Source organism: Lycium ferocissimum, chromosome 6 (assembly GCF_029784015.1).
Source record: "Lycium ferocissimum isolate CSIRO_LF1 chromosome 6, AGI_CSIRO_Lferr_CH_V1, whole genome shotgun sequence".
Classification (NCBI taxonomy): domain Eukaryota; kingdom Viridiplantae; phylum Streptophyta; class Magnoliopsida; order Solanales; family Solanaceae; genus Lycium; species Lycium ferocissimum.
The window spans coordinates 12,135,385-12,160,268 of NC_081347.1; the positions used below are offsets into that span (position 1 = coordinate 12,135,385).

Sequence of the window (24,884 nt, forward strand, 5' to 3'; positions counted from 1 at the left end):
AAAAAAAATAAAATATAAGTTAAAAAAACGCCCAAAATTAAGGAGTAGTAAATGTTAAATTACATACTAACTTTTAAAACGGCACAAGACATGTTATATATTCTTGGAAGGTACATGGAAACAACAATCTACAAGTTAAGAAAAAACATAAAAACTAACAAGCAACAACAACTAAAAATTTTACGAGCGTGATTCGTGTGACGTTTTTTTCACGTCTCATTTTTAGCCATGCGGGGGGCTATAGTTTCATTCCTCCTTCTAGTTTTTATGTTTTTCTTATTGCGATTTTTTTTTTCTTTTTTAAAAATACCCGGGTTTAAGGTTGTATGAAATTTAACATTTTTTTCATTAATTTGACTTTTTTAATTTTTTTATTTTTTTCCTTTAATTATTCATTTTTAAAATATTTACTTGATTAATCATGTTTTAAAAAAAATCAATAAATTTTTTTTTAAAAAACATTCAATATGATTTAAATTTGGGAAAATTTTCCAATATTTATAAAAGGGGAAAAAATATAAATTGGTTTTCTCCTTTTGGAATGAAAAAATTTAAGTTTATAATAAGACAAAAAAAGTTGCCAATTGCGGTGAAAATCATTTTTTTGGGGAAAAAATAACCGGTCACTGGGTTTATTGGTTGACCCAGTTATACAATATAAATTGTAAACGTGGATTCCACTTTATATTTATAAATTGTATAACGTGGGGACCCCCGTTTAAAATATATTGTAAAACGTGGATGGGTCCAGCCCAATTTAAATTTTTTTTTTTTTGGTTTTGTTGACCGTTAAAGGGGAAAAAAAAATTTTTAATATCGTGGACCCCCAAATCCTTTATATAAAGGTCTTCCCTGGAAATCCGTGTTTTTTTATACCCTTTGGCTGGACTCCTCCCAAGACTTTCACGTTTTTAAGAATTAATAGATGAATCACTTGAATGGTTCTTTGAAAACAAAAACAATAACAAAAAAAAAAAAAAAAAAAAATCTTCGTAAATTGCACAATCTTTTGTCGTATCTTTCAAAAAATAGTTACGTCCAATTAACCACTCTTTGTTTGTGCATGTGATTGGTTTAGCTTTCCACGAGTGTATGCAATGTGAAATTTAAAATCTTGATCAAAGTGTTATAGGCGTTTTTTCGTTGGCCGGATATGCCTTTTGACCCACCTAATTGCTTTATCCTGTCAACCCCCTTGGCCCAATCCTTTTCTTTGGAAACCTACAAAGCTAACCCTTTTGCTCGATTTTGCCTATCTTTTTGAACCTTTCCTCGTGAGCACTTTGTTGTTAAAGTCAAAAAAAACTAATGGAGGTTTGATTTTTGAGTGGAACTTTAGAAAAGGGGGGAAAGGTGCATTTTTGAAAAAAAATTAGGGAAACCTCTAATAAGGACTAAAAAAAAAAAAAAAAATGTGTTCTTGAAAATAAAAAATATATTCCTTATAGTGGTGATTCTTGCTTTGTTTGTGTTTAAAAAAAAAAGGGACACTTGTTGCTAGTATTTTAAAAAGGTGGGGGAAAGTTTGTTAAATAAGGTGGGGTTGAAATTGTGAAATTATATGTTTTAAAAGGGTTTTTTAAGAGAATAATCACTACTATCCATATGTGTTTTTGCCCTTTTTCCCCATTCCAACCAAATTAAGTCCATATGATCTTGGGCCAAAACGAGTTTGAATTTAGTGAACTACTTAGTTCAAGTAGTTAATGACTTAGAAAGTCTTCCCAATAGTTCAAGCCCAAAAGACATCATTATTAAATTTTAATACATATTTATTAGATTAGTTGTCTCATTTTTTTAAAAAAAAAAAATTGAAACAAGTTGGGGTTGTTGGAATAAGAGTTTCAATAATTTTGAAATTAATGTATTTTATCAAAATGCTTTTTTTTTCAAAGTGCGCAGAAATGTTTTTTAAAAAAAAAAAACTTTTTTTTTTTTCTAAATATGAAATTCCGTTGTAAAATACATTTTAAATTTTTTCTAAACTCATAAAATTTACTCATTATCTCTATATAATAAATAATTTGTCTTTTAAGTATTCCCCAGCCCTATAAATAATGCTGATTTTTCTTTGCAAATGCAAGCAATTCAATTTTTTTCATAATATTTGAGCGATATTGATAAAAAAGATGAAGTCTTCGATTCAACAAAGTAATGTTCTTGAATGTATTATTGTGTAGTTTAATTGAATAAAGTTGTTCTTTATTTTTTCATTTACTCTTAGAAAGAGTTTTCCCCATTACTAAAACTGGGCCTACGGCCCCCAAAAAAACTGTAGCAAAGAATCAAAAATTTGAAAGACCTAGTGCAAAAATTTTTAAGGGTCCGTTCTCCGTTGACCTCAAGGCATTGCGGTGCAATAGGGTTATTTCTAGGGTTTTTCCCACCCCGTTGGCATAGGTATATTTATTGGAACAGTTTTTTTAGTCAAAGGGAACGGTTTAAAATCTTTCCCAATATCATTTTATGCAACAGATTTTGAGGCTATACAATGGTTATCGGACCCTTTTTAACAAAATTTAACAATTACTTTGGGGTTATTGCAACGACTATTTTGGTCTATTTCAACTGTTTTTTTTTTTGGATATTGCGCCGATTTCATGGAACCTATTGCATCAACGGATTGATCCCCTATATAAAAAATATACACTGAAATTTATAAATGTTAAAAAAAAGAAAACTATTCATCAACATAATCAAAATATAAATGCATATATAAAAAGGAAAAAAAAATACATAAAGTTGTTTTGAGATTCGAGTTAACTTACATAAGTTTGAAAAAAGCCCAAAAAAAAAAATCCTAAAACATGTGAAGGCCTAAAAAGTCAACATCTTAACTACTTTCGTCTCCCCCTTTTGTTCATTTTTTTCACCTGCAAAAAATGTTAAATAAATGTTTAAAACCAAAATGTTTACAAAAGATATATTCTTAATATATATAGGTATTAAGGTAGAATGTCCATTCAAGGATATTCTAGTTTTTTAAATTATCAATAGTTGTCGGCAGATTTAACAGATCATTTAGAAAAACCCTTTGCCCCTTTTTTTCTTCTTTTCTCTTTTTTTTTAAAGGATATGAATATACCTTTTAAAAGAATACTATCCCTATGTATTTTCATATGAAAAAATTCACCAAACAAGCCAGAGAATATCATTATTTACATTCCTTTTAAACTTTAAGGCAAAGTGCACAGACACAAGTTCTTTTTTCGAACCTTACAATGCAGCGGAACACTTTATTGTCCTAAGATGTTTTTTTGCTCCCCAATGTATACTAAACCAAATCTTTTAACGGTAGAAAGATTATTAATTTACATTTTTTTTAACCTTTTTTTAATTCTATTTTTTCCCCTCAACACGTTTCTCCAGTTATTCATTGTGATAATCTGGAAATCTATTCAGTCGACGTTGTACAAGGATTGTTCCCAAGACCACATAGCAGCCCAATCAGAAAGAATAAGTTCGTCCCCAAGGAAAATGATCTCCTCTCAGTATTTTCCGGTTAAAAGAAAATTGAAGGGGACTAAATTCCTGGGGTTAAAAACAAAGTTTAAAAGGGAAATTTAAAAAACTGCAGTAGATAATACTTAAAACTTCATGTTTCCTTTTTTTATTTTACCTTTTAAGCATAAGAAAATAAGAAGTTTAACCGGGGCAAAAAAAAAGAGGATTCAAGGTTTAAAAATTTGAATTGGATTTAAAAATATGGAACCCAAAATTCCATTGGCGACCCAAACATCAACTAACTTTGAAAAGGAAAAGGTAAAAGATTCAAGTTCACTTCTTCTGGGAAAAAAAAAAAACAACAAAAATTATAATAAACCAACATTCATTGCCACCGGTTTTACTAACGAAAATATTATTATTGGAGTTTCTTTGATCATAATAAAAACAATAAAGATGTTATCCATTTACTTTTCTAATTAAATGAGTCAATGAATTTATATTCAAAGTTCAGTCCATTTTTAGAAATAAGAAAAGGATATCACAGTCCATAATTTTTTTATTCAGTTTTATGCTAATACATAACTTGTTGATACAAGTACAATGGGATAATCCATTTTTGTCCAATTTTAGATTACAAAATTTAGTCCCAAAAAAGTAGTACTGCAAAAAAAAAAGGGAAAAAGGGAAAATCAAACCAAAGATACCACTTTTCTGATAAATTCTAGTTACCCCAAGGGGTAAAACCCCAAAGGAAAAAAAAGACACCCTTAAAGGGGGCGGGGTGAGCTGCAGATCTTCAAAAAATAACAGAATAAGAAAAAGGATAAATAGCTATAGGAAATCACAAGGATAATTTTTTTTCAACTAATAAGGACAAAACAGGAAAAAAGTTTTTTACCCTTGGGGAAAAAACAAGGACGTTTTCTATTCACAAAAATACTTCAAGAATGAAGTATACTTAAAAATGTTTTCCAAAACTTAAGGGTTACGGTAAGGGTAATCCCAACGATTAAATTACGGAACAGAATCCTAGAGTATTAATACACATAAAGTTGGGATCGACAATGTTGGGTCTGGAAAATTAAGGGTTTCTTTCTAGTACTACCTCAGTTTTTTAAATTAATATTTAAACTTTTTTAAGGATTTTAATATTATACAATCGTATTGGTACATTAGAAATGATTATAAAGGCTATCCTTGTCATTCCAATCAGTCTGTTTAAAAAATTTTAAAACAGAAAGGCCTAGGGGTAGAAAATAAAGATTTCTTACCTCAATAGACAATCCAAAAGACTTTTGCTGAAGTCTATAGTTTTTTTTTGAATTTAGGCATAACCAAACTGAACAACCATATATTCATTTGAAGATAGTTTAGAAATAGATGGAGATCAAAGGGTAAATAAAAAGGGTTTCAACTTAGAAATAGATGGAGATTAAAAAAAAAGGACACATAAATGGTCACAACCAATTTCAAATTTGCTAATTTTGGGTCTGCAGATAACCCCTTGCCTTTAAGGAAAAGGAATTTGGTTTTTTCTTAAATTGAAGTGGACTAAACTGGACAGCTGGCTATTCAAAGTTTTCCAGATGTATACTAACACAACAATTTAGTCCGCCCTTACAGGTTCTAGTTAATCGATAGGAAATTGTAATTCTCAAGTGGATGGAATATCAAAGTGTACAATTGAGACATAAAAGTGACATGAAAATTGCTGGAAAAACGGAAAAGTTCAAGACAATTCTATGCATCTTAAATTCACAGCTAATTCGGCTACCAAGTACCAACAATTTTGCTAAAGTCTCTTAATAAACCCAACAACTCGATTAAAAATTCCTGCATGTATCTTTTGGAGTTTTTGGAAGGAAAGGAATCACAGATGTTTTGATGGTGGTCTCTAACTGTACAGTTTAAAATCTCTTCTCGTCTAATCTTTTTAGCTGGGAGCAATCATCTCCCAACACATATTACCTCTTTTAGATTTCATTAACTCCCTCAATAAGGCTTAGAGACCATATTTTTGGTTTATGGTTAACTCCCTGATTTAGAATTTAAGTTTTTGTTCTCAAGAGTTAACCATGATTCTTTTGTGTATTTTACATGCATCTCCTTGATGCCTATCTAATATAACACCTTATTTCATCAAAAAAATAAAAACAACCTACCTTGCAGCTAACAGTTTAACTTAAAAGCCAAAAACCTGGGAGTGGGGATCACTTGTAACAATCTATTCACTTGCTCCTATCAATACTAATAAGCAACTACAAGCCATAGGCATACTTCCAAACAATTGGTTAGAAATAGCACAATCCCTAGCACACAAGTTAAAGATATTTTTGAAGAAGCTATTATGGGTCAGTGTCATGCAAACCTATAGGATAGTTATTAGTCAAATGACAAATTATCTGAAATTATCAGATACTTCAAATAAAAAAGATCTTCTGATCACTCCTCAAAGTAAAGGGCTTATAGCAGAGAGATTGAAATGGTCTCAAAAAGTGCTAAATCTGAAAAACTAAAATCCAGGTGAAAAAAATATGATAAGATACTTCAATTAACAAAGAGGTCAGATCAAATATCAAAGTAAAGGACTTAAGTTACAAAGGATAGAATCCCAACCAAGACCATACCTTATAAAGATGAAATCTCAAACAGTAGAAATTTAAATAACTATGGTTCCTTTCCTCCAGTGACACGCCTCTCTGGCAGCAAGCCAGAACAAAACTCGCAGCTTGGCAAACCAACAATGGCCTGTAAATGAGTTCAGAGAAACAAAACCAAAGTAAAAGTTAGTTATCAAGTAAAAGGAAAACACAAATTGTAAACTTCATTAGGTGTTTGCTTACCTCCTCTTTAGGCCGGCAACAATAGATAACTTCATCATCATTGACGTAACTCATAGCAGCATGGATTTGAAAAGTTCCTATAGGAGTACCAAGAGTGAGATTTATTACATTGACAGTCATCCAATATGTATAGTACATTGACAAACGATGATTCACTTTCTCAATCTTCAAAACCTTGTACTTATAAACCTGCAAGGAGAGTCCTAATTAGTTCAAAATGAAGGAAGGATAAATCGGGGACTGATAGCAAATTAAGGCGCATGCATATATACATTGCACTCTTTCTCGTTATATATACATTGCACTCTTTCTCGCCCATATTCACAGCACTAACGGTTGGCAGTTTCATCAACAACTCGGCAAACTTGGAAATTGTCAAAAGGTGGTAATGGTCCTAAATGAGCGCGATAGCAGGAAGGGGGATAGTCATCAATGTCAAAATACTGTCAAAGAAGCCAAAACAAGAGTGAGTGATGAAAACTATCCAAGGCATAGGGCAAATCTATAAAAATTAAATTCAGGTAAACCACTTGTCATAACAGTCTATTATTAGTGTAATAAAGTGAAAAAGGGCCAAACACACACATATTTTATGCCACGAAACAATTCAAAAGGAAAGAAAAACTTTACATGTGATTGGCGACACCGGCGGATGTATGCGAACCTAGGGGGAAAGTCCTCCAAAGGGATTTTGTATGCACAGGGTTGTTTGTCACACTTGCAATAGGGGGTTAGATAGGATCCATCGAGGCATCTTTCTTGTGCTGCAAGTGATTGTCGGATGTCCTGAGCAAGAGAGGCAGTCACAGTTTTAAAATCTTTTACAGGTTGATGTTTACAGTAATGCAAGAGCTCAGGGGGCAGACGACGTTTTGGCCTCTCATTCAATGGTACAAATGACGACACAGGTGTAAATTCGAGGTTTTCTGAGCATCCTGGTTGTGAATTTTCCATATTCTTCAAGTACAACTGTTCTAGTCTTGTCTCCAACTCTGTTACTTCTTCCAAACTCCTCTTACTACAACGGTATGCCTCTGCTCCTTTCTCCTCGGAGAAGGGTGTCAAACTATTTTCTTTTTTTCTCTTCTCCACACCATAACCTCTTCCGCGGTGTCAATTTCATCACTTTCTCTCCTGCAAATATTCGGTTGATACAGGACCCTGACCCTTTTTAACATTGGAGGAAAGAGTCAAACACAAAACTAGTCCCTCACCTATTATACCTCTAGTTTTATCTTTTGGTCCTTAATTATTACTTCTTTATTTCAGACTGGCAAAACTATTACTATTTGAGAAATGTATGAGGTGTTTCTTTGACTATATATTTTTTTCTAAATTATTTGAATTATAAATTACCTACTATAGTATTTTATGTAGTTTAAATATATATATATATATATATATATATATATATATTTTATTTTTACAAATTTAAAAAATCTATATAAAAATTTACGGTCAAAGTTATAAAGTTTGACCCTCATACTTCAAAAAGGTTCTATTAATTGAAACGGAGGAAGTAGTATATTTCTAAAGGATCATGTTATTTGTATGTACAGGTGTTCAATTATTCTTTTAAAATAAAAATTTGTTAATCATAAATATATCCAGTTAAGTACCACAAAGAATGATAATAAGGATCACACTTCAAAACAAATTAAATTATCTTTTTTATTTTAATAAAATTAAACGATAACTTATAACTTGTGTAAGTTGTCACAATTAACATTGAAATATTAAGTGCTCTAATTCATTCTAACATTATGTCAAACTCATATTTATATCGAATAAATAACTAATATTAATGATATTTTTTTCATAATGTATTTGAAATTCCAAAAAACTTTCTATTCCTGTATCAGCATATAGCTGCTTTGGATTAACTGAAATCGCGGGAGAAAAACTTTTATTAAAAAACAATCGAATCACGCCTCAAAGTTCTTTTTGTGCAAAATTATAACACGACTCTGTTAAAATTAGAACACGCCGATAATTATTGAGCAAACTTAATTGAAAGATGAAAATACACAGAAAAAAATCCATTGATATCTCCAGTGAAAGCTTCATGGATACAGAAAATTGCTTCATTGAGTTCAATTGAGCAGATAAAACTTTAGTCCGACATTGGTATAGGGATTTAGAGCTTATAAATCTTTCGTCAGCCATTGAAGCATCTATTTGAGAATGTAAAATATACGAATCAAATTCTTCTCCCGTCATTGATACAGGTATTACCCAGCCAAGAATGGTAATTGAAAGCACGAATGCATCTATCTTATCAATTACCCAACCAAAATCGCCATTAATTGAAGTATCTATTTGAGAATTCAGGATTCGAAAACAATAATATCAAGCATAACACTTTTAATTTGTCATTCAGGACACTGGAACGTGAAAAATTATTATGTCGATTACACTATAAAAGGTATCATGATCAAAGAGTATGCTTCTGTTAGAGATCTTGTTGCTGCAATTTCGAGGTAGCTAGGCATTGACAACAGTCTCAAATCTATTCAAATACTCTGTAGAAGGGAGCTATATCCCTGTAGAAATACACAATGATACAATTGTCAGGGTGTATGTAGAGTTGAAGAAAGATCACTGGGATTTCGAGATGTATCCAGTGTATAATACAATGGACAATCAATTGGAATACACTTTATCAGGAGAAAGTGTAATTCAAGGCGACACAATACAACCTGGATACATACATGATATACGACCTGCACTGACATACAATTTGATTACATAAAAATAATACACCTGGACTGAACTTTATAAATGCATGTAATTGTATGTGCAAGCAGTGGCAGATCCAGGATTTTAATTCAGGATGTTCGGAAAAAAAAAAAAAAGCTAAATATACACTGTAATTATTTGCCGAGGGTGTTCAAAAATTAATATATGCACATAAACACACAGCAAATTTACCCTATATATACACTGTATTTTTTTTTGCCAGAGTGTTCGGCAGCGAACACCCCGGCCCCCAAGTAGATCCGCCACAGCAAGTAGTATACTACCACTAACATATGGCGTAGTTGATTATGAAAATGATGATTCATGAATGTGGTTCTTTGAGTGGTTTAAGGAACCTTTTGGATAATAGGAGCATATGTGTGTTGTATCCGATAGGAAGGAGAGCATCATCAAAGCTATATCGAGAGCTTATCTTGTTGTGCCACATTATGCGTGCATATCGCATCAATGGAATAATGTATACAAAAAATATAGAAATTGTCATGAACAGTTGAGTGAGGTGTACTATTCCATGAAAAAGGCATAAACACATGATGAATTTGATGAGCTAATGAAAAAAGGTTGAGAAGGTCAATATTCGGGCAAAAGATTAATTTGATGTTAGCTGGATAGATTTGAGAATTTTAGAAGAGGGGCTAAGGTTTTAAAGGAGGAAAAGAAATGTTGAAAGACAAAAAAAAAAAAAAAAAAAAAAAAAAAAAATGGATTCAGGTAACATTTCAACGGGTTAAATGAGTTTGAGAAAGGGGAGGGATTTGAATACTAAATAATCTAATTAGTCTTCTAATTATGTCAGTTACAGTCATTTATGAAATGAGAACATATTTAGATCAACCAAGTAAAAATAGAGGCTCGACAACTCATTTCTCAGAATCTCTCTTTTTATTTTCTTAAACCATTTGATAAGGTAGCTCTTGGCAGCGTCATAAAAACGGTTAAACACCTTGTTCTCTCTCATATTCAATTTCTTTCTCTAATTTTTCTTTTCCCCAGCAAGAACTTGTATATTCTTTATTGTTTGCCCCCTAGTTTGAATTCTTTCTTGAATCAAATCTAATTAAATTATCACGAACCCTTCGCGTTAATGTTCTCTTTGCATAATTCCCACTTCCATTTCACACCCCTGAACACCAGTGCATTTGGAAAATTGTGTAGCACATTACACGAAGCAACTCCCCTTTTCTTTTAAATTGGAGAAATCCCCAGGGGCATCTGCACAAGCAAGATTTTGATGTAGCCACGAAGGTAGGGTTGAATCCGTGATGTATGCCTAACCTACGGATCACCATTGTTACACCTCGAAAAAAAAAAAAATAGTCGTCGTTAAGTAAAGTAACGTAAGCCGGAGAGGTCATGAAACTCTTATAAGGTTAAGCAAGACCTTTAACAAGTATTAAGAGAGTACCTAAGGGTTCCGGGATCAAGCGAAATGAAGGATTAAGTTTGTTGAAATTTTGAAAAAAAACTTGGCGAGGTCGGACAGAATTTTTGGTCCAACTTGGAAGGTGTATATCCTAGAATATGAGGAAAGGCGGAAAGCATAACCTATGTAAGAGAACAAGCTCATTGAGTCTGGTTCCAATGCAATAAACCATTCTTCGATACGACATCGCAGTAGAAAGTTATGAGTGTTTTAAATATAGGTACCCAGTGGCCTCTCATGACAAGCGAGCGAACCCAATTATTGAGTCGGTGGAAACCGACCTTCCACCCTATAAATACCAACTCCCACCCATTTATACCTCATTCTTACACCCTTAGAGGTCTAGAAACAGCTAGCACACCCCTCCCAACATTCTTTATCATTAAAACCAAGAAATCATAAGGAGTTTATGTAATCTAGAAGATTGAAAGCTCGTGGCAACATCGTATTATCGTTATTATTGCGGAAAGCGGTGAAAGATGGCGGGATCTTGGGTTCAAAGCCATAAAGGATCAATTGGAAGTTAATAAGGTAGGATCCTCTCCTTATATCCATGGAATTACATTGATTTGAGATTATATTCGTTCGATTATAACGTATTTAGTTGAATTGAGCAACGGACAGAATAATCCTATATAGATGTTGTTGATTGGATGAATTAGTAGTTGAATTGAATTAGATGTTGCAGATATTGGGTTGGTTGGTGTTGCTATAAACTTGAGACATAGTAAAAATAGAGGAAATGCTGCCCGAATTTTCATAACCCGAATGATCCTTCGATATACAACTTATCTAAGTTGATGTATGAACATGATGGACTATGATTAAAGATATATTTTTCAATAGAGGTTCGGGTGAAGGGAAAGCATCGGAATAAAGGATTTTTTCGAGCGGTGGCTTAACAAATAAGGTATGTAAGGTGTTTGTTTCTTCTTTGGCAATAAATCAACTAGAAAATGAACACGAGCGTTCCATAACAAATTCACTCCATTCCTATGCTATGTATTTCAAATTTAATGCCTTAATTATTTGATTGATTCTTGAAATATTATCATGTTTATCATCACTAAGTTATTTTTCTTGGATTCGATACAATTCCATAATTCGATAGGGAGGTTACCAACCTTACGTCACTCTGAGAGGCTCAATGTCAGTTTATTGACTCCTCATGCATTATATACATATATATATACATATATGTATATATATATATATGTATATGTATATATATATATATGTATATATATGTGTGTGTGTGTGTGTGTTGCACTATTTTACTACACCGCACCGCGCTATAGTCGGCCTGAGTGACATGTGCAGATGTGCACACATACTGTAGGGGCATAATTATAAACAGCAGAATATGGCCCACGGGATGACGTGATATGACGACGACTCGATGATGATACTACTTGAGCGTTTCTTTCCGCATAAGATTTTTAAACCTGGCATGCACATATTGCCGTCCTCACTTGCTCGTGTTATTTCTATTCTTTTATATTTATGTCTTACTTATGATGTTGTTTCTGCCCGCCTACATACTCGCACTTTTATCCGTACCGACGTCTCTCATTCCAGGACGCCGTATTTCGTGTCAGCAGTCCCGTCGAACAGAGCGATGTCATGACCTTTTGCCTAGGGCCATGATGAGTGACCGAGCTTGACCTGCCCGATAATCCAACTTATGTTACCTATGTTTGAAAGTTGTAAACAGAATACCAAAGTCCAGCTGTACTCAAAACATACTTATATATATATATAACGTATCACAAGGCAAGTACGTTATGGCCGCCGATACTCGTACAACAAAGCAAAGGCAATGACCAAATAGTACCATGGCACCCACGCTCGTCCACAAACTACTATAAGAGTATGACCGTACATAAGTGACGGAGCAGGGGCCCCATACGTACACATAATATATACAAACAAAAGTATACTAGAATAGAACAGGGCTCGCGGAGCGTCGACTCTCACGTCGACTCCTCCCAGGCTGGGCCGGGATCATCTAACCGTGTCCACAAGCTTGCGGGGGCGTGAAACGTAGCCCCGAAGAAAGGGGGTCAGTACGAAATATGTACTGAATATGTAAGGCAATACTGAATCATAAAACAGGGAAAGCGTAAAAGTAGCAAGTGTAGAAAGCAACCTAGGAGTAACCTGGAATAGCAATTATGAACCAATCGTATGGTCCCACACGGTTATCACATCATAATATAAATATAAAATACCCTACTCGTAGCCGCCTCCGACTAATAACACAATAGTCCGCTTCGACGGCCGCTCCTCGGCGCGTAGTCATGGTGGCCCCCTTCGGGCGCCCGCTTCCGACTCCTGGCGAGAGTAAGTGGCCCGCCCGACCACTTCCCGCTAAAATAACACAATAGCCCCTTTTCGACGCCGCTTCCGCGTAGTCATGATAGTTCCCTTGAACGGCATCCGCTTGACTTAATAACATCATAATCCAATTGATCGTGTAGGACAATAACAATACACATGATATACAATATGAATATGTAAATATGAAGTTACGAACGTTGCTACACCCGAGAGTGGTTTTGATTACAAATACCTTTGGAGAGATTTTGAGAATAAGTTTTAGAGTTCCCTTTATTTACCATTTGTTTTGTAGTGAACATGTAAGTATAATGTCTCATGAAGCTTCGAATTATCAACAGGTATAAGCGAGAACTAAACGACATTGGATATCGACTTCAATCCAACTAAGAATGGAGTACTTATGTTTTACATTCTTTAGAAGTCATATAAAAGGAATCATGCCTTTGAAAGAAAGGGACGAGCCTTAACATACCTTTCGGGTCACCTTAACTCTAACTACCGCACGCTTGTCTTTCCAAGCTCGTCAATCTATATTTAAGAAAATTAATACTACCGTTATTGGGCCGTTATCATACGCTTACCTTAAGCCATAAAATTAATCCCTTTTAAATTTTGCCAAAATTTGAGCGGATCTCCCTATTTATATGCCTAGCCGAAATAACAATTAAGAGAACTAACGAATAACAACAAGACCAACATCAACCATGTTATTCTCGATACCAAATACTCCAAAACCTCCCATATAATATTTATCTACATCTCCACCAATAGTATTATTATATAGCTATTTAACGGTTTTATCTCCATAAATAAACCAAAATTAACATCAGTAATAGGAGATTCATACCTTAATCCACGATAATATAGCTATATCTTCACTTTTTTCACCTTAAACTTGAACCACACACGTCGCTATACGATTCTATACTCGCAACTATACGTTGTCTGGACCGAAATTCGGGAATTATAGTTGATTTAGGCTTGAAATTTGGGTTTGAGAGTTGGGAAGCTTTCTAGAGAAATTTGGAATAAATTGGAAAAGGTTGGGCAGAAAAAGAGGGGACGAGCCCCTTTTATATTGGTTCAAATTCGAATGCAATATTTGCGTACCGTGCCGCATGCGTAGTGGCACCGTAGCAAGTCTGGGCTTGTAGCAATATCAGCACGCGTTCTTTGTCTGTCGGTCGAACTTGTAACATCCATAATTCTCTACTCCGATGTCCTATCAACGAGCGGTTTATTGCGTTGGAAACTAGACTCGACGAACTTCATTTTAGGCTTTTGAAATACCTTAAAACACTTGATATGCTAAGAGATATTCTGACCTCAAGTTGGACCAAAATTTTGACACGAAACTTTACCCATCCTTTCTCCAAGTCGTACTACTCCAGTTCTTCCGCTCATTTCCTTATAAAACCTTCCGGTATACCTTATATCCATTCTTTACTCCTTAAATATACTTAATAATGCTTGCTCCTTATATTTCAAAGTAGTTTTACTTAACCATAACTTAGCGTACTTATGTTTCAAATTTGATAAGTGCTTCTTCGAAGATACGGGGTGTAACAGCAGAGGACCTCTTAAGTAGGACTATCAGCTTCAGCGGGTGTCAGCAAGTGCCACTATACCGGACTTGCTAGCTTTCGGTATATTTATGTTATCATGATATATGTTCATATGCACACTCTTAGAGGCTCATAGACACAGTGAGATATGTAGTTTTATGTCTGACCTTGTCGGTCATGTTTTGATTTTGGTATTCTCCTGAAAGCCTTGTCCACTTTATGAAACTTATTATGTTGTAACGGCCCTGCCGGCTCGCTTATGTGTGTGTGTGTATTTATTTATATATTTGGGCCTTTTCTGCGTGCAGGTGTTCTTCGAGTCATGTTTGAGTCATATTATATAATAATCATGGTAACTGTTAGCCCGAGTGGTACTCGGTCGCTAAGGCCGGGTGCCTGTCATGCCCCTCGTCGGCGTGTGACAACTATGGAACCCTTACCACTTGACCAAAGCCCTAGGCGCGGAAATTCGCAAGAATTGATGTCCCATATGTTAAGAGAATAGATTTCTATAGAATCTTTTTCTTTGGTGTAAGGATAGGCAGGCAGAGACTAGAGAGTATAGATCCATGGTGGAACTTTTACATACCATGCATAAGCTAGTTGCTATAATGAAGATTCTACCACCTTTTAATCAAAGTTATCTTATCTGATCACAAAAATTTGCAAGAAACTTCCGACATGATACTAAAGAATTGCATTGGTAATAATTAGTCATGTGATGTTTAACGATGACAGTAGAAAGACGGTGAAAACAAAAATCAGAAAACGTGACAATCCATTTGTGTTGTTTTTGCCTTCCTGCTCTAACAATTTATAGGATTTCAAGGCTAGTCTTCTTATTCTCTTTAATGCTTGTATTTAAGCATTATGTGCCTATTTTACATAAGTTCAATATTTGCTTGCTCTCCTTTACTTTCTTGGAACGAACAGAACTTAAACTCATACCACCATAATTTTCGGTACCTAAAGGGAGTATTATTTTTCATTTAACCCAAATCAATTCCTTTTTCTTTTTCTTTCTTTGGCATCCTGGCAGAAAAGACTTATAATTCTCATTATGTCTTGAAATTGAACTAGACAATAATTTGAGAAATAATGCTCTTACAGTTCTCGAGCCCTGAGTATGGTAAAAACCCTGCTAAAGAAGACTTTTCTCTTAAATAGATCTTACAGTTCCAAGAAACAAAAAAAAAAAAAAAAAATGCCCTTATTCTAGAATTTCATATTTTTCATGTTCTCAACTAGTCATAAAAATGTCTTTCTTCCGTAAGGATATCCGCAAGTAATATTTCACTTCACAGACAATATTATAAAGAGAAAACTTAAGTGTGATATATCAGTCCAGAAACATTATAGTGCCACATCTTCGAACTTTTGAGTACTTTAAACTGAACAAATAATCTGCAATAACTAATACTTTAACTAGTACTAATACATAAGAACAGAGATAAGAATTCCTTCAAATTGCTCGATAAAGATTAAACATGTAAATCCTGTTGCAAAGTAAAGAATGAATAGAAAATATGCTTAAAACTAATATATAACTGTAATAACTAATACTTTAACTAGTACTAATACATAAGAACAGAGATAAGAATTCCTTCAAATAGCTCGATAAAGATTAAACATGTAAATTCTGTTGCAAAGTAAAGAATGAATAGAAAATATGCTTAATACTAATATATACTACTTAACTTAACTTCAATCTTGAGGTTTAACCAGTGCAAAACACAAGTCAGGACCCATCCTAAATGACCACAATTGCACCAGAGTACCAATTTTCAAAGCGTTCCTTTTTGTCACCTCATTCCAGTCTGTAACCAACACATAACTTGAATTTCTTTTCCCATTATTTTTGTTCATATGCCATTTTCTGAGATTGATTTTACATATTCGACGAGAAGGCTCAATCAACGTTACTCTCATCGTAAACATTTTGTTCCCATTGCGAGTATCCAAACGTGCATCTTCATCTGGACTAAGAAAATGATCTCCTGGCTCAAGAAACTTACGTATCTGATTTAGTGGGATTGAAAGCCTTCCCTCTGCTCGTTTAACATCAGTCTGGAATAGTCTTTTCGCAATGACCAATTTAAGTGATTCAAGTGAACCCCCAATCTCAGTAATCACATTCTTGAATTCAATAGGCAATTCTCTTTGTTTGTCGTTGATAATAAGAGGGGCTTCAGCTCTACCAATAATGTTCCTCTTCGCCTTCTTCTTTTGTCTTGTAGCCTCTTCTTTGACATCCTCTTCATGCTTTCCTGATTTTCCAACCAATTTTTCTTTCAATAAGTACTGTTCTTGATTGTTGAAACCAAGTGGGACGTCGTTGGCTAATCTTTTTCGTCTTTTTGGATTTCCAAATGCAAAATTAGCAGTAAACCTCCAAGTGAGTTTAGACACTTTGTTTTCCCTATCATCAGGGGCCTTTACACTATTTTCTCCCTCTTCATACTTGTTGTGATTTTTGTGATGGAAGAATTCTAGATCGCGTAAACCAGGACCCCAATTGAATTTGAACACACTGTTTTTCCTTTCATCATCAGCCTTAACTCTGTGTTTTTGTTCTTCAGAATTATTTTCCACAGCTTTCTTGATCATCAATTCGCCAGTATTGCATAAGAATTGTTTAGTAACTTTTCTTGGCCGTACTTTTGGCATTGATCGTTTCGCCTTTGGGATGACGAAATCAAGAATTGGTTTATCTTGACGATCAAGAACTGCTGGGAATGATGACAAGATGGACTCAATATTCTGAGTGATTCTTTCTTCTTTCTTGATACAGAACACTTTGTCTTGCTAGCGATTAAGTTGTCTTCCTCTCCGAACATGGATTTTAACCCTGCAACTTCGGACACAGCCAACAAATAGTCCATTCACTCATGTTGTGCTCAAATTTCATGCCCAAAAAATCATCTACACTCAGCAATGTGAAAGCCATGTGTGTTGGTCGAATGAACAAAACAGTAGAGAAGTAAAAAAAGAATCACTACTTAGTAATGTGCGTTGTAACAATGAACAAATAGAATGAAAAGAAGAAATATTGTGAGAGTGTTTTTATAGGGTACTACTATGAATACATGAGCCAAGCCTAAACGGAGAAAGATTGGAGCGAAAAAAAAAACCGGAACTTTGTAAATTGTTTTTCTTCTTTTATGCCTAAACTTACCATAACTAACGTTGTTGTCTTTTCTTTTCTTTTTTAAATACTTTTGGAGTTTTAGACTCCTTGTGAATTAAGAATATTAGGACAATTCAGTTCTCTCTCTCGGCTCCCCTAACCCTGACTTCTTCTTTTTTTAAAAATAAAAATAAAAATAAAAAAATAAAAATAAATTAACGTTGAATTTATAAAATTGCAAATTGTTGATGAAACGATGTATTATAGTCGGATGCCGAAAATTTAACCTACGGTTATTTGCATTTCGTGACAATTCAAACACAATTCAGTTACTTTATCATGACAAACACAAAAAATGTGATTTTAGTATCATAATGAGTAAAGTTCAGTGAAATTAACCTTATTTAAGGTAACTTTACTAGTCATGCATGTTTACTGTAATAACTTTGCAACTCTCTACTGTAATGGATTGTGTTCTCGTTGATCAACTATAAGAGTTGAAAAGAAGTGTTATATCTTTATTAATTTGATATAAAGCATATGCTAGCTCTAGTTAGCAATACATGCATCAGCCACAAACGAGAATTTGGATTCTACTTTGTGGTTGATGGCGACCAAAGTAGACATAAGCAGTATCATTTTCGCATTTACCAAATTGCTGGCCCTTTAGACAAAATTATCTATTGTTTCATTATCATCATATTCATTCATTACAACTCCAGAGCCTATAAAAAGTCCAAATAAACAAACCACCAATCCACTTTGTTCAATCTCACTACTCTAATTATCATCTTCACTATTCTCTCCCCTAAGTCAGCGACAATTCATGTGCGTAAAGCACATTAAACACAGCAATTGAAGAAACACTAGTCAACAGCAAGTAAGAGAAAGGGGATACACACATGAAACCAAATGCCAATAGTTCATGTGTAGTTTATATATAATTCATATGTGAATACTAGTGAAAATACAAAGCTTACAATGAGGTACTTTGCTTCAAGTGTAACAGAGTAAAGCATAGATCAAAACCTCATGCTAAGAAATTGCATATCAAGAACGTTGATTTCAAATGCCCAAACCCTCGAGATAACCTAAAATACTAGGGAGTCTAGGATATTTAAGAGCTTGAAACGACAGTCAAGTTCCTTCCTATATTGCATTGGGTAGAAACTTTCCTCAATCATAAATTCCCTACTCAATAAGTATGCACGTCGAGAATTACCAGTAACCTATGGATTGGTTTTTGTGCAATACAGCATATCAAGGTGCAAGCTTGAACCTTCAATATGTCTTGGCCGGCAGTAAGGGCAACAATATTTTTAGTTGTAAATACGGACACCATTTCCTCGATGGAACAATATGTATAACAAGTCCAGAGGAACTAGAGCTTCATAAGCCTTAATTCCTTGAGGGACTACAGTACCTGATGAATAAAGTCGAAGGACGATCAAGAACAAGTTGTGGTTACTTAACTTTAGATGTTGAACAATTGGTAAAGCTCCTCATCTTCGCGAGCAAAAGATCTCCTCAAGGTCAGCCACGAGCTACATCTATGACATCCGCCTTTCTTCAGGCTTTCTGAATCACTCTTAGTTTAGCACTCCGACTTCGAGGATTTAATGTTTCCTCCTTTTCAGATGGCGTGATGGGTCTTTTTGTAAGGATAGTTCCAGTCTGTCCTTGTATGACCTGTTTTATCCATGCTTCTTCTTTAACAGTATCCAGATTAGTTTTTCTAAGCTCTCGTAAGCGCTTCCTTCTTCATCTTCAACCCCACTTCCATCAACTTCACTGCAAGTCATAATATTGAGAAACGCCTGCTTTACTATTCTGTCCTCTAAACTGTGGAATGAAATTACAGCAAGCCTTCCACCAGAACTGAGGGACTCAAAACAAGCACGGATGGAATCCTCCAGTGTCTTAAGTTCATCATTAACAGCTATTCGCAAAGCCTGAAAAACTCTTGTGGCTGTCTTAATCCAACCTTGCCTTCCTGCTTAAGCAATTAATCAAAGTATAATCACATTTCTCATTTCCACAGACAAGTATGTGCAGAGGATTGTTAGAAAAGTATGAAAAAGTACATATCAGACCAAGCCTCGTTAGTAATGGTTAACTAAAATTTCAGACAAATTTTAAATATGAATAGACACAAGGCCGCCTGGAAGAGAACCCACCTTTAGTCCGAGGAGTTGAATTCTTAATAAGGTCTACCAGCTCATTGGTAGAATGTAACCCTCCATGTAGACGAGCCTTAACAATTCTGTTTTGAAGGGAGTACCAATTGCTTTCTTCTCCATATTCTCGCAGAACTCGTCCTACTTCATCAGCTGGCCAAGAATTCAATACGTCTTCAGCTTTCAGAGTTGCCTGTCACAGTCCTGTGTCAGTTAATCAAGGAAAAATATATGAACATTTTTCCACACATCTATGAACTCTTTATAAGAAGGTATAGGAATGAGAAGTGTCTACTGTGTAAGAAAGAAAAAGAACAAAAAGAGAAGTCAAACAAATGATAGGATGCAACGTGACAGCTGATAATTGATGTAATATCTTACACCGACAAAAAAATTGATGTAATATCTTATGTGCATCATTGATGACCACTGGACGAAAAGTGTAAGAAAGAAAAGAACAAAAAGAGAAAAACAAAATTCTTAATCCTTCAACAATGTATATGTGATTCACCAGTCTAACGCGTATGGATATCAGAATTCATAAGCACATTCTTGCATGTATCTGAGTACTTGTGCAATTGTGGACGCAACCAAAAAATAGATTCTGCTCACTATCAATGTATGTTCACATTTAATTTTATGCATTAGACAAAGAGGAGGCCTTTTACTTCCTGTTCAAACTTATAGCATTTTAATCCTTACCATGAATTAAATTTGTGCAAAAGAATAATTGCATTCACCCCATTCCTTTTATAATTCAATTCCAGAAAACCTGTTATTTCCCATTAATCATAAACTGATAATATTACCATTGAGTACTCCCCACTTCCCTGTGTTCAGTACATCTACTACTAAGGATATAAACCTATTTTCTTGGTTGAACTGCCTCTTAAAGTTGTATAAAGACCTACAACCCACCTTTATGATTATCCAAAAAAGTTGCGCAAAAGAACACACACCAAATAGTTAGTATACCAACTAACAAAAAGATATATTTAACAATTACAATTAGAATGAAGGACGACAAATACAAATATAGATGGTTTCTTTAAGAGAGTTTGTTGTAGAAATTTACCACACATTAAAACCAAAGGAATACAATCTCAAAAATCAACATAGTTTACCCAAAAGTAAACATGAATCTCATAGAATTTTAATGTCCATAAAAGCAGAGAATAGAATCACAAAATCAACATAGTTTTCCAAAGAGAAAATATTGGAACTTTTGGAAACACAAGTCAACGTGCAATACAGCATATGATACTAGCATTTTAGAGTTAGAGAAATCAGAATGACTGTCAAAATTCACACACAATCTGGAAAGAAATTACCTTTGGATTCATTCTCATGTCAAGAGGTCCATTCTTCAGCACGCTAAAACCTCTTTCGGCATCATTTACCTGAACAAAATATACAAAAATTTCAAGACATTGATACTACACTCAGAAATCATCTGTATCCTGGTATTCTCTCAGTGTTTCTCCAATATATGGTTAACAGGAAGAAATATATTTCTCTGATCCAACCATGAGAGTAGAGGTCAGTTATCAGATTAGCCAGGGGATAATAGTCTTTAGAGTTTCAAAGACCTTAATGCGACTAACGTTTCTTCTCATATACAGCCAGCTCACACATATAGACGAAGAGTGAAAGGTTGGCCCACTGAAAGCAGATTATAGAGCAAACAACTTGAAATTTTCCAATAGTCTCTAAGATGTGATTCGAGTACAAACCTGCATAGATGACATACCCAAGTCCATCAAGATCCCATTTACTCCACAAGCCAATAAGTCATCTGCAACTTCACCAAGCACAGACTTGACGTCCTTAAAATTTTTCAAAAAGGTATACACTTTAAAGGCAGAAGCCGTATCCAAAGAGTCCCTGTCTAGGATACTCTTCAGCTGAGATTGAGCCATTTGATGCGCAATAGGATCAACATCAAGTCCAACATAAACTTGCATTTCTGGATGAGCTCGAATTATCTGTATAGAAGATAAATAATCACGAATCGCTACCTCAAGACAAACCACAAGCAAACCACCGTACCTGCTTATTACATTATCTAAATTATACTTCTTTTAACACAAAAGCAACTAAGCATACATGAGACAACAAATTTATTGCAAAGTTGTATCATGTTAACTAGGTATAACATGATATGAATTAATTTTTACTTCTCTGATATAAAAGCTAAAAATTTAGAAAATTGCCCGTTCAGCCATAGATAATTTTCACTTTTTTTCCGGAAATGTATTCCGAATTCATGTTTGGACATAGAATTGTTACAATTTTCACGAATTCGACAAAACCCCAAATACCTGGTTACACATTTTTCACTCCAAATCACTCACAAAAATTCTAACATTTTTCCAAGTTGCATTGATGTCCAAACACCACTCCAATTTCCAAATTTCAACTTTTTTCCAAATACTACAATTTATTCAAATTTCACATTTTTTATGTCCAAACATCCACCAAAAATATTACTTCCTTCATCTCAATTTATGTGGCACTCTTTTCTCTCTCGTTCCAAAAAAATGACTCTATATTTAGTAGCCACACAAATATATACCCTAATAAATGCTTTCTAGCCACACAAATATATATGGCTTGTTTTAGACCACAAGTTTCAAAAGTCTTACTCCCTCTATGCCAATTTACAAGACAAACTTTCCTTTTTTAGTCAATCCCAAAAAGAATGAGTTATTTCCTTATTTCACAACTATTTAACTTTGAACTTTTAACTTTTACACTTAACGAGATAATTTATAACGACACGAATATCTCTCGCTTGTTTGCTTCCAATGACAAGATTCAAAAACCATCTTTATCTTAACCTCCGTGAAGTGACTCGGTCAAACAACATCACATAAATTGGGACATACGGAGTACTTTCATTCTTAAACTCCGTCTTCTAAGTCAAACAGCCGCATATAAATTGGGACTGAGGGGGTAAAAATTAGAAGTTTTCTCGTTTCACATTCACAAGATAATACATTTACTTAAAAAAAAAAAAAAAAAGGAAATGAAAATGTAAAAGCAAGGAAAAAAACTAACCGCAGAGGAATGACCGGCAGCACCAAGAGTACAATCAAGGAATGAACGGAGAGTAACTGAGGTAAAAACATCCAAAACTTCACCAAGCAAAACAGGTACATGGGCAGAATTGTCATTTCCATACTTGTTCAGGAATGTCTCCTCATCTAGTTCTTTCTCTGACCTAGTCCGCCGTTTCACTTGTGAAAGCTTGCTTTGGTTAATTACACTACTGTTATTATTACTACTGCTCTTCGATGCTTTTTTTACTTTGTTTTTTCGAGTTGTTTTACTGTGAATTGAAGCGGAAATGGAGAAATTACAGCGGAGGTCGTTGAATTTGAGCGGCGGCTGAACGGCCAAGGAGCGGAAAAAAAGATTTCTAATGATGCTTGCCATTGTGGAACTGGATAAATTTTTTAACTGATTAAAAATGGAGTACTACTATTTAATATTCCCCGTCTCATAATAAAAGATCACCTTAGAAAAAAAAATAAGCATATTAAGAAATTAATAATATAATATAAAGTTTATTAAATTAGTCTTATATAATAAAAATGAATTACTTGGCGTGCGTAAAGTAGAATCATTGGCATTAAGGAATGCATATATCAAAATTCTATACGATTTGTCCGATCATCATTTAGACGTTCTTTAACTTTGTCTTTTTGTCTGCGATAGAATTGAAAAAAAGCTAATCAATTTATGTCTTGGTTAAATAGCCATTAATTATGGGATAAAAAATTTTGGTAAGGTGAAAATTATGGAGACGGAGAATAGGAGAGTAAAAATTATTTCTTGCGTCCATTTGAGTTTTTTCTCTTCGCATTTTTAAAGTGTTTTTAACTGAAATATAACTACCCTTGTCATTGTGGAACAGGGGTGACTTAACTGAATCCCAAGTGAACTTTTTGAGGTTAGAAACGGGTCAATTGGTTTTGGTACTACTTATTACAATTTCTTTTAGTTTTATGTCAAATGAATAAGAAGAATAATCATTGCATAAATGAGAAAAATGCTCCTTGTCCCGCAACTTAACTATGTTCACGTGATTCAAGGCACGAAAATAAGGAGATCCAAAATTCCTACTAGAATTGTGGGACTACAAACATTTTTGGAGTAAGAACATAGAAATATCTAATATACAGAGAGTAAGAACATAGAAATATCTAATATACAGATCATGATGAGACCTGGATTTTAGTTATTTAAATCGAGATCATTGATATTAAAATGAAACACGTCACACGTCTAAGTAAGAATTTTGAAAAAAGGAGACAATGAGAAGAAGAAGAAAAGCTCATATTCACCCTATTGATATACATTATTTATACATGATATATACAATATATATGTATGTATAACAGTTTTTAGGATAATACATTATTTATACATTATCTATAGATTGTATATGTAATGTATTGGAGTGTATAAAGATGTATAAGAGTGTATATATAATGTATAGTAGTGTATAAAAGGGTATATAAATCATGTTATACAGATTTTCAAAATGAAAAATAGAAAAATGAAGAGGGTTCTATGATAGCTCGGGAAAGAAGGTAAAAGAATAACATTAAAGTAGATTTGGTTTCATGAAATTCAATGTAAATATATGTTGGCATATTTTAGATATAAGCATTTATTGGGCTCTGCTCATTGTAAATCATTTTTTTGCGCAGATTTTCCTTCTTTTGGGGTGGTCTTTAAATTTTGGCCCTCATATTTGTGATCTTTAAGTTTTGTCCTTCACTTGAAAGGGTGAGTGAATACCTGAGGTTCTGGGTTCGAACCCCGCTCAGGCATAAAATAAAAAAATAATTTCGCAAGGCAAGGCTGGGGGCCGTGTATGCCGGATCCGGCATACACACCTTAAGGATAAACTAAAGCTATGTCGGATCCGACATAACTAAAAGTCTACCCCTATAAGGCAAAACTTTTCCTTAAGGCATAGTTTATTTATGCCTTATGGGGTAGACTTTTAGTTAAGGCATAATCAAAAGTATGCCCCATAAGGCAGAACTTTTCCTCAAGGCATAGACTTTGCCTTATAAGGCAAACGTTTAGTTATGCCTTAAGGAAAAGTTCCGCCTTATGAGGCTACTTTTAGTTATGTCTTATGGGGCACACTTTTAGTTAAGGCATAACTAAAAATATGCCCCATAA

General features: G+C 34.2%; 2 protein-coding genes and 1 long non-coding RNA gene across 3 annotated transcripts; all 3 read right to left on the reverse strand.

Moving 5' to 3' along the window:
- Window positions 1-5,631: 5,631 nt before the first annotated feature.
- On the reverse strand, window positions 5,632-6,584 carry LOC132060661 (uncharacterized). Its single transcript, XR_009415977.1, has 3 exons — window positions 6,563-6,584; window positions 6,291-6,479; window positions 5,632-6,195 (listed from the first exon to the last, which is right to left on the reverse strand). It is a non-coding gene; the product is annotated as an uncharacterized LOC132060661 (long non-coding RNA).
- Window positions 6,585-15,998: 9,414 nt separating this feature from the next.
- Window positions 15,999-17,381, reverse strand: LOC132060662 (B3 domain-containing protein At1g05920-like). The gene has a single exon (XM_059453638.1). It carries the CDS (start codon window positions 17,043-17,045, stop codon window positions 16,083-16,085), a length of 963 nt encoding a protein of 320 aa, XP_059309621.1. The 5' UTR covers window positions 17,046-17,381; the 3' UTR covers window positions 15,999-16,082.
- Window positions 17,382-18,416: 1,035 nt separating this feature from the next.
- Window positions 18,417-23,132, reverse strand: LOC132059340 (uncharacterized). The gene is given in 6 exon segments (XM_059451918.1): window positions 18,417-19,259; window positions 19,262-19,498; window positions 19,683-19,875; window positions 21,014-21,082; window positions 21,416-21,667; window positions 22,743-23,132. Coding segments are annotated over 6 exon segments (1,314 nt in total). The 5' UTR covers window positions 23,121-23,132; the 3' UTR covers window positions 18,417-19,074.
- Window positions 23,133-24,884: the final 1,752 nt, after the last annotated feature.

Coding starts and splice junctions, on each gene's coding strand:
- LOC132060662 (XM_059453638.1), bottom strand. CDS start 17,045: ATGCCAAAAGTACGGCCAAGAAAAGTTACTAAACAATTCTTATGCAAT.